At 35.1% G+C, this 27,160-nt stretch overlaps 3 protein-coding genes across 10 annotated transcripts; all 3 read right to left on the bottom strand.

The window, feature by feature from the left end:
- Nucleotides 1–4,495: 4,495 nt before the first annotated feature.
- Nucleotides 4,496–12,851, bottom strand: LOC123224678 (histidinol-phosphate aminotransferase, chloroplastic-like). 4 transcript variants are annotated; one of them, XM_044648352.1, is made up of 11 exons: nt 12,641–12,851; nt 12,071–12,136; nt 11,699–11,947; nt 11,376–11,459; nt 11,101–11,255; nt 10,445–10,542; nt 9,436–9,544; nt 8,778–8,935; nt 6,809–6,951; nt 6,559–6,699; nt 4,496–4,932 (listed from the first exon to the last, which is right to left on the bottom strand). In XM_044648352.1, the coding sequence occupies exons 3-11, from the start codon at nt 11,945–11,947 to the stop codon at nt 4,801–4,803; spliced, it is 1,269 nt and encodes a 422-aa protein (XP_044504287.1). In that variant the 5' UTR covers nt 12,071–12,136; nt 12,641–12,851; the 3' UTR covers nt 4,496–4,800. The 4 variants fall into 4 exon arrangements, with proteins under 4 accessions (XP_044504287.1, XP_044504284.1, XP_044504283.1 ...); XM_044648349.1 differs by having other exon boundaries at nt 12,611–12,850; XM_044648348.1 differs by lacking the exon at nt 12,071–12,136 and having other exon boundaries at nt 12,641–12,850.
- A 786-nt stretch (nt 12,852–13,637) lies between these two features.
- LOC123225022 (FHA domain-containing protein PS1-like) lies at nt 13,638–17,856 on the bottom strand. Of its 4 annotated transcripts, XM_044648865.1 has the most exons (7): nt 17,336–17,856; nt 17,038–17,255; nt 16,523–16,609; nt 16,152–16,431; nt 14,688–15,998; nt 14,188–14,579; nt 13,638–14,012 (listed from the first exon to the last, which is right to left on the bottom strand). In XM_044648865.1, exons 1-7 carry the CDS (start codon nt 17,631–17,633, stop codon nt 13,773–13,775), a joined length of 2,826 nt encoding a protein of 941 aa, XP_044504800.1. In that variant the 5' UTR covers nt 17,634–17,856; the 3' UTR covers nt 13,638–13,772. The 4 variants fall into 4 exon arrangements, with proteins under 4 accessions (XP_044504800.1, XP_044504797.1, XP_044504799.1 ...); XM_044648862.1 differs by having other exon boundaries at nt 14,688–16,431; XM_044648864.1 differs by having other exon boundaries at nt 14,745–16,431.
- Nucleotides 17,857–18,448: 592 nt separating this feature from the next.
- LOC123224858 (probable magnesium transporter NIPA4) lies at nt 18,449–25,955 on the bottom strand. Of its 2 annotated transcripts, none has more exons than XM_044648597.1 (9): nt 25,527–25,955; nt 24,256–24,312; nt 23,430–23,472; nt 23,193–23,353; nt 22,753–22,880; nt 22,500–22,637; nt 21,503–21,595; nt 19,135–19,240; nt 18,449–19,040 (listed from the first exon to the last, which is right to left on the bottom strand). In XM_044648597.1, exons 1-9 carry the CDS (start codon nt 25,690–25,692, stop codon nt 18,934–18,936), a joined length of 999 nt encoding a protein of 332 aa, XP_044504532.1. In that variant the 5' UTR covers nt 25,693–25,955; the 3' UTR covers nt 18,449–18,933. The 2 variants fall into 2 exon arrangements, with proteins under 2 accessions (XP_044504532.1, XP_044504531.1); XM_044648596.1 differs by having other exon boundaries at nt 23,430–23,520; nt 25,527–25,954.
- Between the last annotated feature and the right edge of the window lie 1,205 nt (nt 25,956–27,160).

The raw sequence follows: 27,160 nt of genomic DNA, 5'->3' as shown, positions 1-27,160 counted from the left end.
GACAACCAAAAATTTTTAGATTTTGTAAATCTGGTTTGTAGCCGAACCAAGCTTCAAACGGTGTTTTTCCTTGCACAGCTTTAGTTGGCAGTCTGTTAAATAGGAAAACTGCAGTGCTTGCGGCTTCTGCCCAAAGATTCTTTGGTAACTTCTTTTCATGAAGCATACACCTTGCCATCTCCATGACGCTCCGATTTTTTCTCTCACTCACACCATTCTGTTGTGGAGTGTAAGGTGCTGTTAGCTGGTGCTCAATACCTGCTTCCTCACAAAACTTATCAAAAGTTTCATTTACATATTCTTTTCCATTGTCTGACCTTACTGTGCGCAACCTGCAATTACTTTGATTCTCCACCCAAGCTTTAAACTTCCAAAATACATTAGCAACCTCAGATTTGGATTTAATAAAATAAATCCAGCAAAATCTAGTATAATCATCTATAAAGACGATATAATATTTACTACCATTTAAAGATGGAGTTGCCTGAGGTCCTCCAACATCTGTGTGTACAAGTTGCAGCTTGCACGATGCTCTCCAGGTTGTTTGAGGAAATGGTTTTCTAACTTGCTTTCCATATTGACAAGCCACACAATCTGATAGCTTATCTTCCAACAACGGTACACCTTTCACAAAGTTGTTTTTCTGCATGTATAGAAGTCCAGCATGATGAAAGTGCCCAAGTCTTTTGTGCCATAATTCTGCGTTGCTTACATGACTTGCAGGTGCTGCTTGCTCATTCTCCAACAAATTCAAGGCAAAACTCTTGGCTCTCATTTTCACTTTGAACACGTCTTTGCCCTTTGCATCCTTGATTAAGCACCATTTGTCTTCAAAAATGACTTTGAAGCCTTTTTCAACTAGCTGTCCAACACTAAGCAAATTTTGATCAACGACAGGCACATATAAGACATCAGTAATATGCTTTAAACCTGTTATGCTTTCAATGGCCACTGTTCCTTTTCCCTTGACTGAGATAAACTCACCATTTCCAATTTTTACTTTGGAAATGAGAGTCTTATCAATCTCAGTGAAAAGCGCTTGATCATTGGTCATGTGGTTGGTACAACCGCTGTCTATTAACCAGGAATCACTTGAGCTGTTGTTTGTGGCGTAACATGTTGCCACAAAGAGTTGTTCTTCCTCTTGTTGTTCTGTGGACACTTTTGCTGCTTCAGGTTGTTGCGTTTTGCAGACTTTCTCTATATGTCCCATATTGCTGCACTTTCTGCACTTGATATCAGGCCTCCACCAACACTTGTTTGGCATATGGTTCGACTTCTTACAATGTGGGCAGGGTGAACTTGCAACATTTTTGTTATCATTGCTGGACTGGTTGCTCTTCTTCTTCTCCTTGAATTTCTTATCTTTGCCTCCTCCAAAACTTTCTGATTTGGCTTTGAAAGCACCCTCCACAGTTTCTTCCTTTCTCATCATTCTTCTTTGCTCTTGAGCCTGCAAAGCATTAACTAACTCTGCCAAGGATATGCTTGACAGATCTTTAGACTCCTCCAAAGAAGAAATTTTTGACTCATATTTTTCAGGCAAAGTAACAAGAATTTTTTGAACAATTCTCTCATCAGAAAAGTCCTTACCCAGCAGCCTTACTTTGTTAACAATGCCCAGCAGCTTATCAGAGTAGTCTTTAATCGTTTCTGACCCTTTCATCTTTACCATCTCGAATTCTCTAATCAAGTTGAGCACTTGCATGTTCTTGGTTCTTTCATTGCCCTGGTACTCCTTTTTGAGGTAATCCCATATGTCTTTAGCTGATTCCAGGTTCATGATCCTGGTGAATATGGTGCTTGAAACGGCAGAGAAAAGACATGCTTTGGCCTTTGACTTCCTTGTTTTTCTCTCCTTATGATTCTTCATTTGTGCCACCGTTGGATTTGCTGGTTGCGGTGGAATGTCATAATCTTCTTCTACAGCCTCCCAAAGATCCAGTGCCTCGAGGTAGACTGTCATCTTAATAGCCCATGCTTGATAATTTTGGCCATCAAAAACTGGTGGAGCAACATGATTGAAAGATGATTGGTTATCAACTTCCATTGTTTTTTTATCACTCAATCTTTCAGGTCCCTCAAGACAATGCTCTGATACCAATTTGTAGTTGAAATATTGATATATCAAAGAGAACTACATATTGCTTCTTTCATTACTGAATATATAAAGATAAACACAGCAGCCACGTTCACATAACTTCCAAGCATAAAGCAGCCACGTTCACATGACTTCTAAGCATAAACAACTACATCATAACAACCTCCTACACATAGGCAACGTTTTTTATTGGTGTCCTAAAATCAAGCAACAAATAAAACATTCCTAAAGACTAGTTCTGCAGACTAAGGCATGTGTACACATCTCCAACAAATAATTTTCAACAATGGAGGGAAAGAATTAATTACGAGTGTTGATGAAATGAAATTACTATCAGAACATAGGCGAGTTGGATGGAGAAGAATTCACCAAATTCAGAATGCCGCTCCCATAAATCTTCTAATCTTCGAAATTGTCGCTGCCACTTAAAAAGGAAAAATCCTGACTGTCGCAAAAGATTAAAACAAAAAAGAGGAAGATACCCGGCCACTACGTCCGAGAGTAATGGTGACGCACGCACTCGAAGCTTCTGCCAAAATCAAATATAAAAAACCTAGCTGAATTAACCAAGTTATCGACTCAATATACCGCAGAAACAATTGGTGCGCATGGTTGTGATCAATAGTTTTGTATATCAGATTTAAAATTAATAAAAAAATAAAAAAGAGACAGGGAGGAATGTTACAGGGCTGACCTAAGGAAACGATGTTAGGACTGTCTGCGCATTGTGTTTTATGTCCATATGGAACGTACGAATCATTGGTCAATTTACGGCTTTCCCAGCGGCGCTGCTGTTGTTTTCACTGCAAATTTCTAAGCCCTAATCACCCTAAACGAAAATTTGTAAGGTTTGGAAATTTTTTTCAATATTACCAAACTACCCTACTTTTCCTTAGAACTAGAATAATTGCCTACGTCCTTGAAAGGGAGTTAATATATTTTTTTAATTTATTAATGTACTTTTGTCGTAAAGTTAAATCTTCCAGCTTTAATTCCATCAAATATATACCGAATTTACAAAAAAAAAAAAAAAAAAAAAAAAGGAAAAGTTTCTCTTAACAAAAGTTGAGCTCTTCGATGTTTGAAAATAACCGTTTGAAATGGGTGTTTATCACTTTAAAAACAAGAAACCCACTAAATTATCTCCCTTAAATCATGTTTCTCTCCCTTTCGAAGCCACGATTTTCTAATAACTTTTGTTTTAGATTGAATGTTCCTCTTATCAGAACAAACAATCTAATGTTGAAATTATTTTCATATTCTTGAACAATTGTTCATGACTTATAAATAATTTTTAATGTTTTTAAAATTGAATCAATAATCAAATCGATAATTTTATTAATTTATAATTCCACCGATTCAATTTATTATCAAGTTATAATAAATAAATTTTGTTTACAAATTTATAAAAAATAAAATCAATCAAGATACTTACACTTATAGAGATTAAAACATATCTTTTTTTAAGAGTAATAATTATTCATTTGATTTCAATAAAATAATTAAAATAAAAAAATTTTCAATCTCATGATATAGAAAAAAAACATAAATCTGTAAATTATTACCTATAGAAAATATTTCAATGGATATAAGATACTTTTTTTTTTTTAATTTTATTTTTGAACTTATTTTCCTTTACAAATATTTAAAAATTCATCTAATCTAATAAAAATAATCAAATTTCTAAAAAATTATTAAAATTTCAAAAAAATGAAAAATTTTGGTCAAACTTGATTTTGACCAGTTTATTTAGTCAAATTTAGTTTTTGATATTAGTCAATGAAAAAAACTGTTTTTTTATATTAACAAGACAGGACTTAGAACTGGTTTTCGATTCAACAGATTAAACCAATCAAACTTTAAGTCCAATCTGATTTTAAAATCATTGACAGTTTCATGCTATGAAACAAAGGTTCATCTAAATCGATCGGTTGTTTATCAACTCTTTTGTGGCTCTCTTTTTCCTTGTCAAGTGGCCAAGTTACATTGCATTAGGTCGCAAAATGGAACGTTGTGTTGTTTTATATACTGAGTCCGTACATTATAACTACATGTAACATTTGGTTACGATTTGTGTTTCGCTTTTACTGTACATGACTTAAAGTCCAGAGTGGCATACATAGAACTGGAGAATGCATGTTTTTGGTACATAAAATCTTGTAACAAGAGTGTAATGTTATATATATACAATTTTAGTACACAAATTAAATACATACTTAATATGTTATTATTTGATTAGATATTATTTTATAATGAATTTAAATTATTTTATTATATAATAACATATCATATATATATCCAAATCGCATATCAAAAATATATACACATAATTTTATCCTTAAACTTAAGAATCAGCCTATATTCCAGGCTAACACTGCAACTTAAATTACCAAATTAAAAAAAAGGAAATTGCTACAGTAATATTAAGGCAGAATCTATTATAAAGTAGCACAGAACCTCAGTTTAAGAATCTATACCAAATAATTCAGTCAGCATTTTACTTTAATAAAAAATGTAAAAAAAGCGAGTCGCTGAGCCAGACCAGCAACATTGCCAGTGAATACTGTGGTTCTCCCTGCAGTGCAGTGGACAAAATCTTTCTATCAATAAATAATCAGAGATAACTTCATGCAGCTACTACGCACGGAACATGAACTATGATTCTTCTCAACTCTCTGTCCTGGCTTTATCATTAAGAATCAATAAAGGCTTTTGAGGCCCCTCATCAAAGCATCTGTGTGTTCAGGCTTCCCAACAGACACACGCACATAACCATTCAATTCCTTTTTGTTGTAATGACGGATCATGATGCCCATTTTTGCAAGATCCTCCTGTGTTACAAGATTTTAAATGTTAGCCTAGTAGAAGAGAGCAAAACCTGCCTATTATCATTTTCAGTAGAAATAAAAAGATTATATTGTAAACCCAAATGGCAGCATAATGATAAATGATATTTTAGAATGAACTACAAACAAGATACCTAGGATTTGAACCGGATGGGATGCAAATATACTTGGGCTTGTGAGTAATGTGTAGTTTATAGAGGATTCCACATATCTAGAGTTCAGACAATAGTCTTGTACCTCTGAAGAGGAGCGTTCTGGGACCTTCTCTCATTATGCAACATAAATAAGTAAAGATTATGGCGCACTTAAATTCAACCTGGCTAAATAACTGAGATCACCAGATTTACAAGCTTGAAAACTAAGACCAAACCATTTCTATCTATTTATGAACGATAATTGAATAATTACTGAAACTATTCTACAACATACAAAACTAATCTGGTTTCTTAATTACATGTTTTGGAGGAACTTAAAGTCCCTACCCCAACGAGGAGAGTCGAAAATTAGAGAACCTCGAAGAATGCAACTTCCCCCATCCATTTGTCTTAGTCTAACAAAATTGTTCCACCACTTTCAATTTCCAGCTTCACAGATTGAATTATTTAGTGCCAAAGGATGGCACCTACTAGAACCCCTCTGACATAATATTAAGAAACTCAGCTTTATCCCCAAACAAGGAAGATCATATCGTTGGAAATTGATGAGAACATACCAAAACCATTTTCCTTCTAATAATGAACTTCTTGGTTCTATCCACTTATCAAGTTTGAATATTCATCACCGAAGTGAAGAGAAAGGATCAAGCTGAATATCCTTGTCTTAAACTTCTTAACGCTACAAATTTGCCTCTTTAACTTTCATCTTTGGATCTCAAGCAGCCAACACACCATACAGTAACTCCAAACCACAAGGTCTCAGGCCTTCTCTGAGTAAATCTTAAACATCAAGCCTCCCTAACTTCTTATATTTCTCCACTATCTAATTAGCAATTAAGATAGCAGTAGGCTCTAGTAATACAATCAGAACTGTTTAATTTGACATAGATATGAAACATTTGATCATTAAAATATTTATAGGATCTGGCAAAAAATACAGCCTTAAACTCACTGCACACAGGTTATTTATAAAAAATCCAATCTGCTTACATGTCAAATAAAATTTGCATGTCTCAATGATGTAGCAGCATCACATGGTCCCATAAGTATTAAAAATTAGATTAGATACATAAAGATGCATCTATGCTGATAACTTCAAGTAAGCTAAATGAAAGATAAGGAAATTTAAGCAACTACACAATTCATGGCATTAAAATTTAAAGAACTTCTAGCATTCACAAGACAAAGGGCAGCAGTAAGCCCTAGTTAGGCACTTTAAAACTACCTTAAATTCATTTTAACATCTTTGCATGATGGGGGAGCATGAAAATATCAAAGAGACATTATGTAAACAACAAGACAAGGTTTACCGATACAGACATATGCATAAACCACAACAACAACAAAACTGAAAATTTAAAAAAAAAAAAAGTTGTTATACCTGGCAGATTATTAGATGCAGAAGCGAAACTAGTTTACTATGTAAAAGCAGGGATTTGAGGAAAAGAATATATACCTTTAGTTTCTTAGCATCCTTTCCAGAAGTAACCCCACAAAGAATAAAATTTGAATAGCTTGGAAAAGGACTGAGAAATGGTATTTCCTTCAGAAGTTTAAAGAGCCTCTCCCTTTCTTGTATCAGCATCTCTTTCACATTCTGATATATATGATCAATTGGTATTAGGAGTTATGCTAAACGGGGTTTTATATTTGGATCAGAATATTGTATGAGCACAAAATATAGGCTAAAACAGAAAGGTAAAAACCTCCAGATAAGTAGGGTTCTGCAAAGCTGCGCATGCAGCAACTTCAGCAGCAACAGAAACATTATAAGGTTGCTTTGCTCGCCAGAGATACTCAATTATGCTCAGAGGAAATGCTCCATATCCTACACGAAGTCCAGCTAAACCTGCAGCCAATTACATTTCAATATGATTTCAGCAACATAAGTTAAATTGTTAGGATCCTAATTGCAAGGTATAGGATTTGAATCTCACATAAGAAAGTATAAGCTTCTGGTGTGAGGTTTATATGACTTTGGATTCTTCAATCTCAATAGTTAGCTTTTGAAATGTGGTTTTCTCAAAGTTCATATCATTTGGTATTAGAGTCACCATCACATCTCTCAACTGCAATTGTGCGATGTGAATGGTGATGTCAACATTTCAATGTTTGTCCAGGGCTAACAGAGAGCTAGCGCATAGTCAACTCACGTGAGTGACAAGGCCATAGAGTGTGGTAATATGTTAGGATTTCAAGTGCAAAATATAAAACTTAAATCTTAAATCAGATAGAATGGACATTTAATATAAGGTTTATATGACTTTAGGCTCTCTAATCTCAATAACTAGCTTTTGAAATTTGGTTATCCCAAGGTTTATATCATAAATCATTACACATATACTGTTAGGTCTCGGGTTTACATTCCACGTAAAAAGAAGGCCCAAATAAACAGCAAAGAGAAAGCTAAGGAAATAAGTACAATTGATAATGTGGAACTCAAGCAAGAAGCAAGTTTACAGGAATCAGTGCAGCCAATCACAGTGAAGGAGCAGGACACCTTTGTGAGAGAGTTGGTAGCTGGGAGCAACAAAAAGGGAGAAAAGACAGACTGAAGGGACAGAAAGAAAAAAGTAAGAAAGAAGGACAGCACAGGTTAGGAGGGAGAAGGGGCCTCTCGAAGTGCCTAGGAGTCTTTTGTAGGTTATTTTGTTAGATAACAGTGTATCTGAAATTCTTCTGAAAAACAATTACTGTGCAACTGTAATCTTTTGAAGCCTCTATATTCAGTGATTCAGTGATCAAAATGTATACACATTTAACTTTTGGAATTATGATAATGGAATGAAGCCCTTTGTTGATGTGTGCTTGTATTTACTTATGTATCTGACTTGGAATGTTGAAATGAGTTGAGGTGAACGGAATAATCAAGCCTGTCACAGAATATCCCATATAAGAGCAGGTTCTTATTGCAGGGAAATAGTGTGCGTTGATCTGGAATTTCATCTCACATATTGGGGTTCACCAGCTTTCAAGGGGAGTTGCTGCTGGAACTTACTCAGGTACCTATCATATACCTAAATAATGTAATCCAATATAACACTCATTTGTCGATATAAATATTCATTGGACAGATATATCTCATCATCATATCCTTGACATAGCGCAACAAAAGCTGCTATCCCACCATGAAAGAGACTACCAAATACAAAGACTGAATTTTAAAATCTCAAGGACATTATTAGAACCTTTTTCTATACCAATCAAATTCTAGTTACCTCTGTGTCCTAATAATACATAAATTATCAGACAATTAGAACAAGCTAATTATTTTACAATTCTATGTTGACTGTTGGCAAACTACAATTAACATAGAAAATGTCTTCCAATCCAAAGTTCGTAAGACGAGTAATATATATACGAAAAACAAATTGATTTATCTCACACAGGCAGCTAACAAACAGCGTAGTAAAAAAAATAAAACAATGGATCAGACATGTTTTCATCAATGACCATCTAGAGATCCTTGCTCCATTATTTAGCATGACACTGAGACATAGAAGAATTCCTCCAGGCAACATTATTATATATGAATGCTTATAGGAGAAGAAAAGCAGAGCAATGTGTTTTTTTGATACAACTGAAATAGTCAAAATCTGCAACCTTCACAACTCTGCATATTAAGCTTGATTCTTAAGAAACTAAACAGAATAAGCAAAGACAGAAAGACCATACCAGCTCTTTTGCTGAATGTACGAAGGACAATTAAGTTATCATGCTTCTTCACCCACTGCATCTTGGATTCAAGACCTGAAAACTCAATGTATGCTTCATCCAATACCACTAATATGGGCATCTCAAGGATCTTGAGAAGATCTTCATCATTGATGAGACTGAGAAACCATAATTAACATGACCAAAAAAAAAACTGTCAAGAAAGCACTAGAAGACATTAGAAAAGAACTGTAAACACATTCCACATTCTGAATTTAAATCACAGTTGAGGAACTCCCCCATCAGAATAAGCACATCAGTATTACAACAAAGATGTAATGTTAACTAAAAAAAATGAGCAAGAACAGTAAAGTATAATTTTGTGAACACCTTGAAAATAAAATGGTTGTTTTGAAAATTTTTGCTGAATACAAAGATAAAACCCATCTTAACCATTTTTTAAGGAAGCCACATTCACAATTCTTATGCTTGCCAAAAGTCAAACAAATAATTCATCCAAAAACAATAATGCTTTTAACTCAATGTTGACTCAGCAGTGAAAAGTCCTGTTTTAACACCAAACTTAGTTTTATTTTTGAATTTCAACATGCTATTTTGATATGTGCAGAAGCAATAAGCACACAAACACAGCCCGTGAGCAGAGAAAATTGAGAATAACCTTCCATCTGGATTATTCGGGGAAGTTAAAAATATGCATTTGGGTTTCTCCTGCTCAACAGTATCAGCAATGAGTTCTACATTCAAACTGAAATCTGACTTCCTTGGAACTGCAAAAGGTTACATTATATAAAGTTACATATTAAAAGTTAAACACATGAATCATGTTCCAAGGCAATGATAACAAGGACGACCTCTTTATCCTGGAAAAGGTTTATGTCTTACTTGGAAGTTTTTCCAAGTTTTAATCTACAGCGGGTATTCATTTTAAATTTCATTTTGCAGGATCTGGCAGTGGTTAAAAAGTCAATTAGACCTTACAGTTGAATGATTTTTTAGTTATTAGATAGTAAGTATTGTCTTCAAGTGTTTTAGGGTAATTTTTTAGAAGATAAAGGTTTATAATCCTTAATAGTTTTGAAAATCCAAGTGTGATTTAAGAAAGTGGAGGTAGAAAGTTAATTTGTACATCTTTGTATTCTAAGCATTATTAAGAATTGCTTAATTATGAGAATTGCATTTTATGTGTTGAATTCCCACAAGAATCTGTGAGTTTCTAACTGTTTTCTTATTGCTTCTTCATTTTCTTCTCTATCTCTTCTTCTTTTCTTTCATACTTCAAAATCCACATCAACCACACCACACTACTACTATCGTAATCATTTAGCAGAGTATTAAATTATATATGAATATGATCTACATAGGAGTAAATCTAGAGAGTGAACAATTTGCCAACACAAAAACTTCAAAAATATAAATTGAACACCTGGAATTCTAAAATTGATCATATAAAAAAGAAAAAAGCCCCTTAATATTCGACAAAGAAACCTGAGACATTTTAAAATACTATTTTCTTGAACTCGGCCCTTTCTAATATCAATCCTTAAACCTGAGGCTTTGATGGAGTTAAGATAAATAGAATAACCGATGTAAATGAATGATTAAATATAATTAAGAACTTTAAAAGCTATGCTGCAGAAATTAAAAGGTACCAGAAAATTTATCTTTACCTTTGATAACATGTGCACCATTAACAGCAGCATCAAATTCATACATTGTAAAGGTTGGAGGACAGTCCAAAATCTTGTCATCAGGATCTAGCACGCATCTGTAGATACAGATAAACAAGAGGAACAATATACTCTTAGAAACTTTACATTTATTGAAGTTACATAGACATGAATGCATTGTTTCACAATGTTAGGCCTCCCGTTAAACAAGTCTACTCTCACAAGCATAAGGATAAGATCTGGGGAAACCTGTCCAGGTGAGGTGAGCGAATTAGTTATTGCAGTGGACGCATGGCAGACCAGAAGTGGCTAAAGGAATGATCGGGGTAAGAAAACAAGAAAATGGTATGGACGGAAAAGGAATTAAGGACAGATTTAGTAGAATTAAGGGCTAAGACTGGGGAGGGGCAGACACCTCTGTTTTGCCAGATTTTCATTTCTTCTTGGATCTGTTTGTTTATATGTTGGTTTCTGGCAAATCACCTTGAGGTTGTCGTTGTAGTGACTGGGTTTTCTGATTAATAATATTGATCTCAACTTTTTTTTCACAAGAGTTTGCTTGTTTGTTATGTGTGAATATTGTAGTGTTGGAATTGATATTGCAGGTTCTTAACATACAAGCATTAACTAAAGAAACACAAATTTCATTAACAGACCGCATAATCAAATCAATGAGTTCATCTGCACCACAGCCAACAAGAATATGATTGGATTCAAGTCCTGAATCTTTAGAAAGGGCATCACGCAGTCGACGGCTTTCAGGATCAGGATAGATATATGGGAATTTCAATTGTCCCAATGCTTGATGAACCTACAAACAATCTGAAAATTGTACTTAGGAGATAAAGGAGTATTCAGATATAAAACTGACACTAGTAATCACTATAGACTAGAATATAAGCAAGGGAGTATGATGTTGCATATTACTTGCCTCTGGAGGTGGACCATAGGGGTTTTCATTTGCATCTATTTTGACAATATCCTCAGGTTTTCTTCCAAGTTGGGTTGACAAAACCTATTGAAAAATGTTTTTTTTTTTTTAAATTTTAAAAAACAGGAGATACACAATTTACATGAAAGTGAATTCACCATAACAAAATTGAGTATACTCAAGCAGGTAGTAATTGAGCATTTGCCAACTTTATATGGACAAGTGGCAGGAAATCAAATCTATTTGAATCAGTACAAAAGACCAAAACCCAACAAAACAAACAAGACTATTCAACAAAAGTTTGAACGGATTGTTCTTAATACCTCAAAAGGCAAAATTGGCTCATAAGGTGATAATTTCCTCAAATGTCGTCGAATAAATGAGTCACCAGTCAGACTCTGTTGACCCTGTTTCACCTGTTGGTCTAAAGGCATAGTGGAGGCGATGGTGATGACCCTTCTCCTGTTTCCCTCAAACGATACAAAGGGTCTGTTTGGTACCACAAATTGGTAAAAATTGGTGTTGCACTTTAGTGAACAAAGAGATGAGGTATCAATTACACCCATGAACATCTGCATTGTATTAAATTCATTTTAGTCTGTGAATATGTTTTACTAGAACAACATTAGGTTTTGACACATAAGGAAAGTGCAACTCGCCCAATCTCCAAATAGGGAGAGTACAGGTGGGCATACCTTAATTAAGAGAATGAAGCTATGAATATGGATACAGCCAGAACTAAGCAGGATAATCCTGCAAACCTAGAAAGATGTAAACATCTCTTAAGGTTGTAAATGAGCTCTGGAATCAAATCCCACTCACACTTGGGAGGGGCTTGCTTTATATTTACAAATTTGATGATAAAATAAAATTACTCATTTCCCAGAGGAAACGCCTAAAATACCGAGCCACAATCAAAATAAATAAAAACTAGATTTCTAAAGCAAAAGTGAGATTGATAAATAACATTATGCATCCAAATAATATAGAACAAAATTTCGTCTTGACAGAAAGTACTGAATACTTTATATTTGACAATTTTTGTTTCTAATTGATATTGAACTAGCATTAAACATACCTCAGAAAGTAAACTGATTAACAGAAAAAAAAAATTGTCACACTAAAATGATCGAAATATATTAATAAAACGTATAACATGCTACAAAGACAAGCATAAATTCGTCCCTACAATAGCTAATTTTCTTTCCACATTAAATAATTAAAGAATCTTTTACCGACGAAAATGGAGTATAGCCACAGCCTACCGACAAGGCGGGAAAAAGGTGGGCGAACAGCAGCGGCAAGAAGGCGGGAGCAGTCGGGAGCAATGAACAAAGTGAGAGGCGGCGGCACCTTTGGTTTTCCTCGGTGGACTTGCGCACGCCAACAAGCTGAGCTTGCTTCAAAATTAGTAGGTTTTAATCGGCCGAAATGAAACAAATTTTCCACCCTTAACTTTGAAATTTGTATTTATGCACCCCTTATTCATTTTTCATTAATAAAGAGTGTTTGGTTTTACGGTAAATTACTGATTTGTCTCAGATTCGGTTAGAATTGCCCGATTGAAATCGTATCGATATAATTTTAACCTTAATTTTAATTATAAACAATATGATTATAAATTAGAATAGATTAATATTGTGATAAGGTTTTATGTTTTAATTAAAATAAGAGTTTAAATGATTAATTCTCAAAGTTAGCCAGGGATAATTTATTTATTATTAACTTTATAATATTTATATATTTTATGAATATACAAAATTATTTTTGACTTTTGTCGGAAAGTATAAGATATATATTTTTATTCTAATAGTAACTTGTCATTTAAGGAAATAGTAGTCGCTGCAAAGGCATCACAAAGTATAGTCATCCACACCACGTACCGGCTTCATGACCCTTTAAAATATTTTTGTCACAAGGCTTTGCTGCTGCAGCAGCAACTGCAGACTCCCACGTTTAATTCCTCTTCATCGGAAATCATAACAACGGCCGTTTTTCCGCAATAACATTCCCTGTTTTTGAACTTGGCTAAACCTCCATTCTTTTGGAAAATGTCAAATGACCATGGCTCATCATCATTATCTTCGTCTCCATTTGATCGAGCCTTGTAGTTTTGATTCTACAAGGATCTACTTGGTTTAGAATTTTTATTATTTTTCGCTTTGCTTAATGTTATCAACGACTTCCACTAATTATCCTCAATCACAAGGAGAAAAAAAAAGCAGAAAAAATTTAGAGTGGCAACAGATGTCCAGAGGAACGAAGAAAAAAAGTAGAGGGGCAATACATTCATATGTAATTATAAAGTTCAAACAACTCAATTTCAAGTACTCGTTTGTCCAGAGGAACAAACCTAATGAAGAATGATCATTTTAAGTACAAATTGAAACTGTTCTCCTATCTGACTGAGCTACTCTTCTGTGCATAATGAGAGTTATGGAGCAGAATGAGCTTCAAACCTTTTGCACCATCTCCTCCATTCTTCAAAGGGCCACGGGTGTACCTCTCTCTCAAAACCGTGTCATCAAAAACTGACCATGTAAGTCCTCTAGGAGAGCTGTCTGCCCACAAGAACCTCTTGGAGAAGGGGTTCACAAGACTCTCACGGAATTCTTGAGCGGTTTCACAGATAATACCCTGAAACAAACAGATTATTTATGAACTTCATATCTTGCAACCACTTGTATATAAGATCTAAACTCCTCCCGTGTTTCAAAAAGACTATGCATGACATGTAATTGCTCATTAAGAGCTGAAAAATAATTCAAACACTAACAATATCAGAGACAATTATTTCAAAAAAAAAAGTTACCTCTGCCATGGCTTTGATCTTCAGAGTGACATCATTGCAAAGCAGGACTAGTTGTCCGTCATTTTTCATTTTCCTGAAGAGAAGAGCACAATCAAGGATATGGTCTTCTGCCGTTGGTGAAACAATTTCGGTAAAACTTGTAGCCGCAGAAAATACCCCGCAGCTTTTAGTCCCACAAGGAAAACTCCCACTACTCCCTTCACTGAACAAGGACTTGGGCGAAGCAGGAGGGGTTAGTGCAACTGCTCTTCCCTCCTCCACTGAGTTCTGAATGTGAATCCACCACTTTGTTTTCACCATACACTCTTCAATCCATTCCAACACTGAAGAAACCTCAGTTGTTCTTCTGAATAGACTACCACGGCGTTTCAAACAATCTAGTTCCCTTATGACTGTATCATTAAAAAAAATTCATATTTTTCGGGAAAAAGAAATAATTTGGTGATAAAGGAAGTTGATAAAATTAAATGTCACATAAAATAATATTGAATGTGGGATACATTTATAATTTGATATATTACCCATTCTTGGAATGATCAATTGAGTCGTCTTGAGACCTTGTAAAAGCTGTAATGATTTCCTTGACTCCTTGTCTAGAAGAGTCGTGGCATCCACTACCATGGCCCAGCTTCTCCTTCTTTCTCCAATGGATGATGAGGAATTAGTGACCTTCATTGTTTGAGAAAAATTGACAGAATGACTACTTCTTGTTGTGGCATTAGAGAGTGAGGCTCTTGTTCTCCAACCACCTGAACAGTTTGCCACAAGGGACTGAAATGGCATCCTTTCTGCTCTTTTCTTCATTATCACTCTCTCATCTTCCAAGTTCACTTGATTTCTAAAAGCATGTTCTGCTAATTTCTTCTCTTGGAGAACTTTTGGTGTCTGGTTCTCTTTGTCTGAGGAAAAAATCAAGTCTCCTTCTGGCTGAATTTTCTTTATTATCACCCTCTCCTCTTTCAAGTTCCCTTGATTTCTGGAGGCATGTCCTGCTAATTTCTGCTCTTGGAGAACTTTTGGCGTCTGGTTCTCTTTTTCTGAAGAAAAATCCAAGTCTTCTGCTAGCTGGATTTTGGGGCTAATAGGAACCTTTGAGGAGGATTTTCTGTAAGACCTGGAAGGCTTAACTTCTTCCAGCTTACCCTTCCTTTTCAAGGACTTTAGTAGAAGAGTATTTGGGGAGAAATTCTCCTTGTTTGGAGTAAAGATTTCTTCTTCCTTCTCTTCAAAACCATCAAAAAGTGTCTTTGAAATTGATTTATTTTCAATATCCTCTTGTCTCAGCAATTCTACATCAGCCTTATCGTGACCCTTTGTCTTTCCTCTGCTTCTACCAGTTTGAATCTGTAGAACACTAGCTGGTTTACCTCTTCTTGACCAAATGCTATGTGAGCTAGTTCTATTTGATATCGGTGGAGAAATTTCATAGTTTTCCTGATCTTTAAATCCTTTAGGATAAAGCAGAGATTGTGGAGTCTGGTTGTTTTTGCTCTCTGTAATCTCAGTAAATACTTCCCCAACTGGCAAAGATGAGTTCACAGACTCCTCTTCAAAACTAGAAGAACAAAAGTTTGGCATTTCCCTCTGTTCAAGTTCTTCCCTTGGGCTATGGTTTCCAGCTTCAAACAATTGAGCTTCTGGGAAGCCTTCTTCAGTAGAACATCCAGAGTTTAAACCCAATAACAAACTCGGGTTTTTGTCCATCGAAGACTTCTCTTGCATTTCTGCCTCAGATGGTTGCCTAAGGAGTGACAGCAGGGTCTCATTTTCTTTGTTGGCCTGTTCAGAATTGATCTCTGATAGAACTCCCCCTAAAACCAAAGAAGAATTTGCAGACTGTTCAGTATTCCTCAATTCATTGCCTTCTTGCAGTGGACTTTGGTTTTCAGTTTTATCAGGTAATTTTTGTTGTTTTGAATCCAAAAGTGAATCAACAAAGTTAGCCAAAATCTTGAATTTTTTACCAGATCTCAGGGAACTCACTGAATTCTCAGTTTCTGGTATAAATTCTATCACAGAACCATGACATGGGATCTGATTCTCTTTATCAATTATCTGCTCTTCAGGCACCGACATATTGCTCCTAACTAGACAAGCCGAATCTATTGCTACTGTCCCAGAAAATGGGATTTGTGTTTCTGGAGTCAACTCTGATCTCTCATCTTGAAACAAGGAAGCAGTCCCCTCCAAAATCCAATCCAGAGATTGACTTGGTTTATCATAAACTGAAATAGAAATCTCATCCTGTAGTACAAGTGAAAGAAAGAATTAAATTCACAAAATTTGGACGAACACTCAAATTTATCTTTCCAATTCTTCAACTATAAATGCTCACCTGACATATTCCTTCTTTTTCTTTAATCACCAATGACTTTTTCTCTTCAGCTTGTTCGAATTCTTTAATTGAAAAAGAATTCAAACCCTATGCCAAAAACAGAAAAAAACTTGCAGTTATCAAGAACGTTTCAAAAAACGCTACAATCTAACATTTTACACATGCAGTCAAATCTTTGCACCTGAAATATTTGTTCTTCTTTTGGTTCCACTATCAATGAACCTCATGATTCAGTTTTTCCAATCTCAAATGGCACAGATTTCTCAACCTAGACAGTCCGGAAACAACAAGAACAATCTAACAAAACCCTCAAAATAAGCCTTTATTCATCCAAAAATAACCACCCAACATGTTTCTTCTCCCATTTCTTCCACTACCATTCTCTATTTGTTACAAAAAAGTAAAGTTTACTCTCAATTCATAATCAAAGCATAAGAAAATCAAGGCAACTTAAATTGAACGAAAAAAAGGGGAAGGGAATTCATCTTTTTCAGTAGTAAGCCATAAACTCTCACCTGATGCTTTTCCACTTGATTTTCCTCTTCTTTCTCTTCTGCGACGGGCACAACCAAGGGCCATACAAACGGGTTATCCATGTCGTATGCTTGGCTTAAAGGAATCCAATGCAGCCTATAGACCCTAGTTGACCCACCAATCTTTAAAGTATCTCCCTCAGTCAGCTCCACCGGAAAACAAGGTTCGATCTTTTTCTCGGAAACCCATGTCCCATGCACTGCCATCCATCGAATCCTCAAAAACAAACCCTAAACCCATGAAAATTAAATAAAGAATTCACTAATCCATAAACATTACCAGACAATAAATCGACGACAGACAGGTTCTGTGAAGAAGGTTTAGAGTGAATCTGGAGGTGAAATCTACTGATACTGGGGTGAGTTAACATGATGTGGCAATCCGGGTGTCGACCAACCATCAAGATTTCCTCCCCATCATCATCATCTTCTTGAGCTGGGTTTTCTTCATTTTCGACGGCCAAGATAGAGGGTGATGGTGGTGGGGGTTTGTTGATGACGAAGATGTTCTTGAGAATGGCGCCGTTCTTTATGACCGTGAAGACTGGGATTTTTCTCTCTTGTTCGTTTTTAGCCATTTTGGGAATGAGATTTAACTCTTTTCTTTAAAGAAAAGGAAGTGGAAAATGGCTAATGTTTTGTTTTGTGATCGAGTAAAAGAATCCGGATGATAAGGTATGCAGAGAGAGTGGTAATTTGGGGGGATTTTCGTTTTCATTTTGAATCTTCGAAAAGATGACCGTTGAAATTCTTGGTATAATATAACGGCTTTTTTCACTATTAGTTGTTTGATAAGTTAGTAAACGCCATGGATTGTGTCGTGGGTCTTACGACCCTTGCCAGTCCATAACACGGTAAGACTTGAGACACCATCAAAACCTTTTGAATTGTGCCACTATAGACATTTAACGAATTGATCTATCATATTATATATTTATAAATTTTTTCATTTTTATTTTTTCAGGTCAACCAATAGACTAAAACCCAAGCCCTCAATAGGGTGCGTATAGTTTGCAAGCCTAGCATAACCTACATAATTGCAGGCTTGCCGTCTGCAGGCCATGCTTTTGTAAGAAGGTCAGACCATGCCACAAGCCTGTTAGGACCTTTAACATGTCTATGCGTGAGCAATACTGTATCTTGTATAATTCTTTGTAGTATTTTGTTAATTTGAGATTATATGATAATGGAATTAAGCACTCTCCAAGACAACAGAGTCTTTTATATTGAAAAAGTTTCATTCGTCAATTGAGTAGTTCAGCCCTCAAAACTGCATACACTGATACTGTTGAAAGTGCAGGTTCAACCATCAAAACACACAGCAATGCCATCACCCAACAATTATATAAACAAGACTGAGCTTAAACAAAGAATTGAAAGAACACGAAGCATCAATCAAGAATCCCAGCTTGAATGGTTGAACATGCTGATAACCCAAGAAAAAACTTCAATCAACATCACTACAAGAATGACAAGATTTGCAACAGCAGATAAAACTGACGAATTATAATTCTAGAAGAATGTCAAACCCAGAATTCTACCCAAAATCTCAGTTCCATACCCTCAGCACCTAAGCATATCTTCTTTTCTTTCTAAACTTTTACGCTAAATTACACTGTATAACACAGCTCACAATTATAATATCGCAGAAATCCCTCATGTGGAGAAAAAGGAGGAATAGAAATGTGTGCACATTAGTAGCTGGAAGTGTTGTTTTCATTTGATTGGAAGGCGAGAACTCCTGCCATCTCTGCTCATCATCATTCTATATAAAAAATGCACAGGGTCTGCACAAAATGCTGAGAATATACAGGTTGACAGCAGCAATTCTCTGCTTAGCACATGCCCGTCGTTGGGGATATGAACCGATAAGTACAATTATGATGGCCGAATGTTGTCTACACGCCTCAGAGGAATACCTTCAGACTCAAAATTATCCTCTCCCGAGCGCCTAGGTAAGCGAATTGGTAGAGTTGCTGATGAACCTGTAATGGAGCCAGTTTTTAAGCAACATCAATTCATAATTTAGGAAGCAAAAGATAATTTTACTATATTTCCAGGAAAAAGACATAAACCCACCATCAACCATGTCCTTTGTTTTGTGAAGAAGAAAAGTCCCAGAAAGAATCGTCACAAACCCACACATTTCAGTGACAATTTGGGTGGGGTTTTGTCGATCCCAATCCTGCATTTAACATGATATACATCTGAGACGGTACTCTTCAGTTTTTACTAACAGCAGTGCTAAATGAATAAAGAACTCAATTAAATAAGTAAATTAACGTAAAAAATATGGAAATTTCTTCCAAGAAACAAGATTATTTATTTTTCAGACTGATCACCAGTGACGCCATCAAGCAATCAACTATTTAGGGACAGCAACAATCCTTCAAGATGGGTAACAGAAAGCAGCAGAATATATTTTAGGAAGAAGGAATTAGGAAATAGAATGGAAATCAAACTGACATGTGGAAACATAGCAATTCCTTCTTAATCTGATTATGTAACACCTCAGGTCCAATAGCCCGCCCACTGTTAAGATATTGTCCACTTTGGACACACAATCCATCATGGATTTATTTCTGGGCTTTACAACCCAAAACGCGTCTTAACAGTTAAGGAGCTCACAGGCTATTTAACCAATCCAATTCTCCCACCACTAACCAATGTGGGATCCATAGACAGAGCACACACAGACCCAGCATCTCTCCCGTGCTTTGTCGATGTGGGATTCGCCTAGGGGTATCACATACACCCCCCCTTACGGGACGCTGAGGTTTGCCCCACCACCAATCAAGAGGACACGCGGAGTTGCTCTGATACCATTTGTAACACCCCAGGTCCAATAACCCGGCCCACTGTTAAGATATTGTCCACTTTGGACACACAGTCCATCATGGGTTTGCTTTTGGGCTTTGCAACCCAAAACGCGTCTTAACAGTTAAGGAGCTCACAGGCTATTTAACCAATCCAATTCTCCCACCACTAACCAATGTGGGATCCATAGACAGAGCACACACAGACCCAGCATCTCTCCCGTGCTTTGTCGATGTGGGATTCGCCTAAGGGTATCACATATACCCCCCCTTACGGGACGCTGAGGTTTGCCCCACCATCGATCAAGAGGACACGCGGAGTTGCTCTGATACCATTTGTAACACCCCAGGTCCAATAACCCGACCCACTGTTAAGATATTGTCCACTTTGGACGCATGGGTTTGCTTTTGGGCTTTGCAACCCAAAACGCGTTTTAACAGTTAAGGAGCTCACAGGCTATTTAACCAATCCAATTCTCCCACCACTAACCAATGTGGGATCCATAGACAGAGCACACACAGACCCAACATCTCTCCCGTACTTTGTCGATGTGGGATTCGTCTAAGGGTATCACATACACTCCCCCTTACGGGACTCAGCGTCCTCGCTGAGGTTTGTCCCACCATCGTTCAAGAGGACACGCAGAGTTGCTCTGATACCATTTGTAACACCTCAGGTCCAATAGTCCGGCCCATTGTTAAGATATTGTCCACTTTGGACACACAATCCATCATGGGTTTATTTCTGGGTTTTGCAACCCAAAACGCGTCTTAACAGTTAAGGAGCTCACAGGCTATTTAACCAATCCAATTCTCCCACCACTAACCAATGTGGGATCCATAGACAGAGCACATACAGACCCAGCATCTCTCCCGTGCTTTGTCGATGTGGGATTCACCTAAGGGTATCACAGATTATCTCTGAGTCAATGGAAAAAGAAAAAACTATAAATATTCCTGATTGAAATTTTTTTCGTGGTTCACTTTAAACAAACAAACTATGAGCAAGATTGCTTAGAAGTTTAGAACCTAATCTAACTAATTATCTCTTAGCATGATCGACGCCGTATGCAAAGTTTAATGCATATTTCAAAATCAATTAAATTTCACAAAATTAGGCCACTTGGATGTTTTACTTCAGATAGATTTTACAGTTGAAACGGGTCTGTACATGCAAGTTGAATTGTTAACAGTGTTTTTGAGAAGAAAAATCTTTAAAGCCTGAATTAAATTGCTCAAAACTAGCCCATTTGCACTTGATTTGAATTTCTGAAGGGAGTTAAAGCGATGAGAACTATTGAAAAGAAGCTAGGTTGTTTTATAATTTACACACATTAAAAGTTCTAAAATGAGGTTGACTTTATTTTTTGTTTTCAAAACAAATACATAAAGCTAGACCAAGCTCCATCCGTGCATCTGGGTTACTTTGCAAGTAAAAATATAAGTCTACTGTTTTTCCTCTCTCCAAACTGTCATCCCATTTCAGATAAACAACAAAATATTCAAACTACTAGACGCATAACTGTAATGCCATAAGATTCACTGACATCATGTTCAAAATTAGTTTGACATGATCTATGATTTAAACTTATCTAGTTAAAAAATTAAAAGTAAATAAATTCTGCATTTACCTTAAACATGATTACACTAGCAAAAATGGTCAGTGATGTAAACATCACATAGTATATAGGAGATACCACTGCTGTGTTGAATGTATCAAGAGCCTGCAAATTAAAAGACAATTTCAGATATACTTCCAGCAGAAAACCACTCGATAAACACAGCACAAAAATCAATGAACAGCAGTTGACTTGTGAGCTCTTATTCCTTCTCCAAGCTATTTACCTAAGTTCATTCTCTAGGAATGTTAAAAGTAAAATAAAAGCAAACCCAAAAACAAAAAAGACCATTTGTGGTAGGATAAAAATACAATGCAACTTCTCATAAGATGATTAACATGATAATAAAACCAAATAACTAAGTCAAATAAGTAATTTAACATCATAGAAATCATCAGAGTCAAGTAGAAATTTGAGGCTGCATGCACGAACACAAAGTCACAATACATAAGATAATCCATGCAATCTTTATTGAACTGAAGGCCTTGGGAAGTCAATAGAGATCATTGCCACCAGCTGTCAGTAGGTAAATCAAGTTCATCATTTCTACACATGCCTAGCACTATAGAATCACAACATATTAGAAGCGTCAGGATTTAGTCAGACTTCTCAATGCAATGAGAAATTGTATTCTCAGTACATGGCATATTGATGTAATATATAGCTTAATAAATAGGCCTACTAAACAGTAGTCATCATCACAAGTAAAACTAGCATAAACTTCTAACATTTTCATGAAATGATGCTGTTTTCAACCATTGCAATCACAGCTGTGATAACTGCTACTCACTGGGAAGGCCACATAACTAATTCAACATAAAGAGTTGCGTTGAGGGTAAAAGGAGTTCATGTACCAAAACATGTTCACTTCCATTCTTAACTACTGTCAATCATATTTGGCTCCACTACTAAGATTACCACAGAATTGATAAATTTACTAGTTTCAAGAGAAGTTGATGATATCATTTCAAATTTCAAACGATTAAGAAATGCTTGAAGAAATGGTTACCTTGTTTAGGTAATTCATTTGAGTGATTACAGATGCAAGCACAACCAACGCAAATGCCCATGTTTGGGGATACAGTAATTGATTCATTCCTGAAAATGTTAGCTTTAATGCAATTCCTAGGGCTTTGACACTCATGACCTATCAAAGTAATTTTATCGAAAGTCACATTAAAAAGTAGAATAATCCTTATCATGCAAAAAAAAAAATAGTACTATGGAAAATCATGTCATAATGAGTATAACTTTAAACACACCGATAGTGAGCCCACAAGGGAACAAATCCCAATATAGACCATGACATGAGTCTGACCATACTCTGGTACGAAATGGACAATTAGTATAAAAACCGCAGCCATGACTAGAGCTGCATACCAAAGAAAAGCTGGCAGGAGACATACAAAAAGTAAGGTTATTATTTAAAATGTCGACAAGGTAAATTAAGAAAAAATAAAACTATGTGCATAAACTTTTGAGTACATAATTGGGTATACAGTTGATATGTTATCACACGATTGGGTGATTTTGAATTAAAGATATAAAACACCCAATCACATGATGACACATCATCTATGTACCCGATTGTGTACTAAAAAATGCATGCACATATTGCTCATTAAGAAAACAAATAATACTTCAAAAATCATATTAGAAAGGAAAGAGATTTAAATATTTTCAGCATTAATAGAAAGATCACCTGGCTCTGTTGCAAGATCCCAAACCTCCTTGACAGACTCTATCTCTTGCTCTTGAGGAGCATGCAGAACAATTGTTGTTGAACCAACAACACACAGAATACAACCAAGAATCCCAAAAATGTGTAGCATCTCCCCTAAAATAATATGTGCTAAAACAGCACTGCAACAAATTATGGAAGTTAGCATCCAACAACATGTAGAATGAAACATATGGGCATCTACAGCCTTTCTCTTGCCTGATAATGATACTGAGCGCACCGAGTGGAGTGACCAGAATAGCTGGTGCAAATGCATAAGCAGCAAAATTAGCAATTTCCCCAACAATCACTGCCACATGGAATTATCATGTCAGAAATCTTACCTTTCAGACATTAAAAAAAAGTCAAAAAAAAAAAAACAAATTTTCAGAGGAATGAATTCAATTTTTTTTTTTTAGAGAGATTTTCTGTAAAATATTATCTAAGACTAAAAAGGAGTAATACAGAGATTATTCACATAACTTCCATCTACATTTAATATGTGATATCACAGTTGGAGATTATAAGACATTACAAACTTATCAATGCAACATTTTCCACAAATAAACTCACAATTATCCAAACCTACTTTGCAAAATCAACAACTTAAAACATAGTAGTGTGCACTCAAAAACCTTTTTGCATACCATAGTACACCCCCAAGGAAAAACTAAACCAAAAGAGGAACAACATGGACTCCTTCAAATTGCAGATCAAATTTAAGATTTTCCCGGAATTTCTGAGAATTTGAAAGCAAACTACAAATTTAATCAGTACAGAAGATGAATTTGCAGTATACTACCACAGACAGGTATGTGTACAGAAACAGCACCATGCACACACTCATCTGCATGATCATACATCGCTAACCAATCATTATAGAATACTACCACAGACATGTATAAGTACACAAACAACTTACATCATGCTTTAAGATTTTCAAAAAAATATTGAAATAAACTTTATTCAAATAGACCTAGCAATCCAACTCCTTTGTTGAAGACAACAGTAGCAGTAAGATTCAATAAGAACAAAGGGAACTCACTAGTTATCATGCCAACCCACCATAATGGTTCATATAGGTAAGAATAACCTCCAACACCTGCAATGGGCAATAAGCATATTAGAATATAAAATGGGAACATATAAGATTAACAATAAATATTAAACCGCCAGTCCAGTACTCTGAAGGTAGCGCCAAACACCTAACCACTGAATTAAAAACTAAGCAGACAAACATTGAATTACATGAAGCAAAAACCAAGCACAATAGTTGTTGGTAATTAGTTTAGATATTAGCCGAATCATAATGCCAATAAAACACAGAAAACATGAACCAATTTTCCTCATTATCAGCTCTTCATTCTACAAAAACCCACCATTCTATTCATTAAATGAACAAAAAGCAAACAACTGCAATCAAATAAGATGATGTTATGAACACAATTTCAACCAAATCTGTGGCAGAAACATATTATCAACAAAAGATAGACTCTATGCTTAAGCAGTTTCTTTACTCATCAACAAATTCATCAAGTGGTCAGATAGTTTTGCCTGAAGATCCATACCAAAATGGAAAGTATGGTAATTTCTTTTCTCTAAGAGTTCATAGGATACCATATGATTACATGAACAAGAATGCTACCCCTTTCTTTGTTGAAGCATCATGAAAACTGAATTTTGTACATATTATGAGAAAAAACTGACAGTCTTTGTTAAATAGGCTCACTCATCAAATGTCTTCCGATTGCTAAGAATTCTATTACCTTAATTCCACACTTCGGTCTCTTGGACTGAATGCCTGCTCATAGAGCTTTATTAAATCTCATATTGCCAAGACTCATACAAAATTATGATTCAAGAAAGGTGCTCACAGAAACTAAATTTTCACCTTTAGTGTGAACAAGTTTAGCCATGGCATATATTTATAAGACAACTCAAATGACCCTCACATACTGATTCCTAAGCAAATTATCAGTACTGCTTTCACCAAACCCCACTCTTATATCAATTATACTGTCGCTCACCAATCTAACATCAAAGAGTTAATATAAAAAGCTAAAATTTAAACCTCTTAACAATCAAAGATAATATTATATAAAAACAAACCAAATTAAAAGAAACCAGCATCAAAGAACAAATAAACGCTCGAATGGAGACATCAATAATCAATCAAATGAACGCAATCGTGCTCCCCAAGGAACAAAATCGCCACAAACTGCAGTTAGTTCACTGAATTCCGATGTAAACAGAAACACATTTAACCACACAAAATTTTTCGAAAAAAGAAAAACCTGAAATTAAGGGAAAAAATACCTGCCCGGACACCAGCAGCCGCAGCTTTCTTCAAGCCTTTCTTCTTCACAATGAAACTAGCACCAATAAAAAAACTCGAAGACAGAGCCAAAACCAAACCCTTTATATTATCTTTTGACATTCCTCTATATGAGACGGACCAACTACCCACAGAAGAATCCCCCATTGTTGTCAAATCTCCTGTATCAAAAACCGTTCTTCTGCTTTACCAATCTTCCATATTAATGTCATTTATTAATAATACCCAGAAGGCTGACAGAGCTTGTGTTCTCATGTTTGGCACCGTCTAATTTTATCGTGGATGTACCATGTTTGATGAAAAAGATACGCCGAAAATGGATTAAAGGGAGTGGATCTTAAATTATCCGTGAGAAAAACAGACTGAAACAAGCCAGACAAAAGTTAGCGCATCGAGAAACTGACAAATAAACTGGCTAGCTTTCTTTTGTTTTTAGTGACAGTTACTTTTACATGTTAACCCCTAATGTTTATGTAATTATCAGTAGTGGTTGTAAAATTATCCACGATAACACTATTTGTACATATTGGACTAGAAGGTGGAGACATCGAATTTCAAAAAGCCCACTAAGTTTTACAAAGTTACAATTGTGTCCTAATCAATTTATATAATTTCAAAATTATTAATCCAACAATCAAATCCAAAAATAAGGTAAATTAAATGAATATATTATAAAAAAATAAGATCATATTATACAAATTTAATTGTAAACTTAATAATTTAATTCTAATTTGACTATAGGAAAAATATTTAATTACATTCTAAATCCTCTTTTCAATAGCTTTTTGATTTAGTATGAATTCTTTTATTAGATATATTTAACTATACTTACTAACAGTAAAACTGATACTGTGTATGGAATGGAATATTAAAATTATAAATATATATTATAGAGAATTAATTAAAATAATTTAATTTTATGGGTCTAAATTATATCATTCAACACTTTAGAGATTATATGTATATGATCAAGAGTAGAGATGTCCATGGGTTGGACGGGTTAAGCCTTAGACTCGTACAGTGATTAGCCTTCAAGTTGACTAGCTCATAAAAATTTTAAGACCTAAGGTGTGGCCTTATATATATAAGGTTAAGTTAGACCTTAATCAGATCGATCGATTTAAATAAATTAATTAAAATTTTTTAATATAAATTATTTTTTAATTATTAAAATCAAATACATTAATCTTAAATATTTTATTTATAATTTTTCACCTGTAACGGAGAACATTTTATTCTAATTATTTTATAATAATAAAATTAAAATAAAAATGAAATTATAAACATAGAGAATTATTGTTTATAAATTCAGATAGTTTTCGAAAGAGAATTGATGAGAGAAAATCAAATTAAAAATATAATAAAAGAATTAAGATTAAAAATTAAGAGATTTATAAATAAAATTAGAAAATAGAGAAAATTTGTGATGTTTATGTAAGAGGAAAAAATAAATAAAAAAAATGACTACTGTAACAAGCAAAACTAAGCAGAAGCCAACTGTTATTTATATTTTTTATTTTTTTAATATTTAAACAGTAACGAGTTAGGTTGGTCTGGTTCATAAACCTAACACCTACGCCTACAGCTTGGTTTGAAAGATACATGAGTTGGATCT

Source organism: Mangifera indica, chromosome 9, assembly GCF_011075055.1.
Source record: "Mangifera indica cultivar Alphonso chromosome 9, CATAS_Mindica_2.1, whole genome shotgun sequence".
Classification (NCBI taxonomy): Eukaryota; Viridiplantae; Streptophyta; class Magnoliopsida; order Sapindales; family Anacardiaceae; genus Mangifera; species Mangifera indica.
This window is presented reverse-complemented; position numbering and strand designations above follow the sequence as displayed.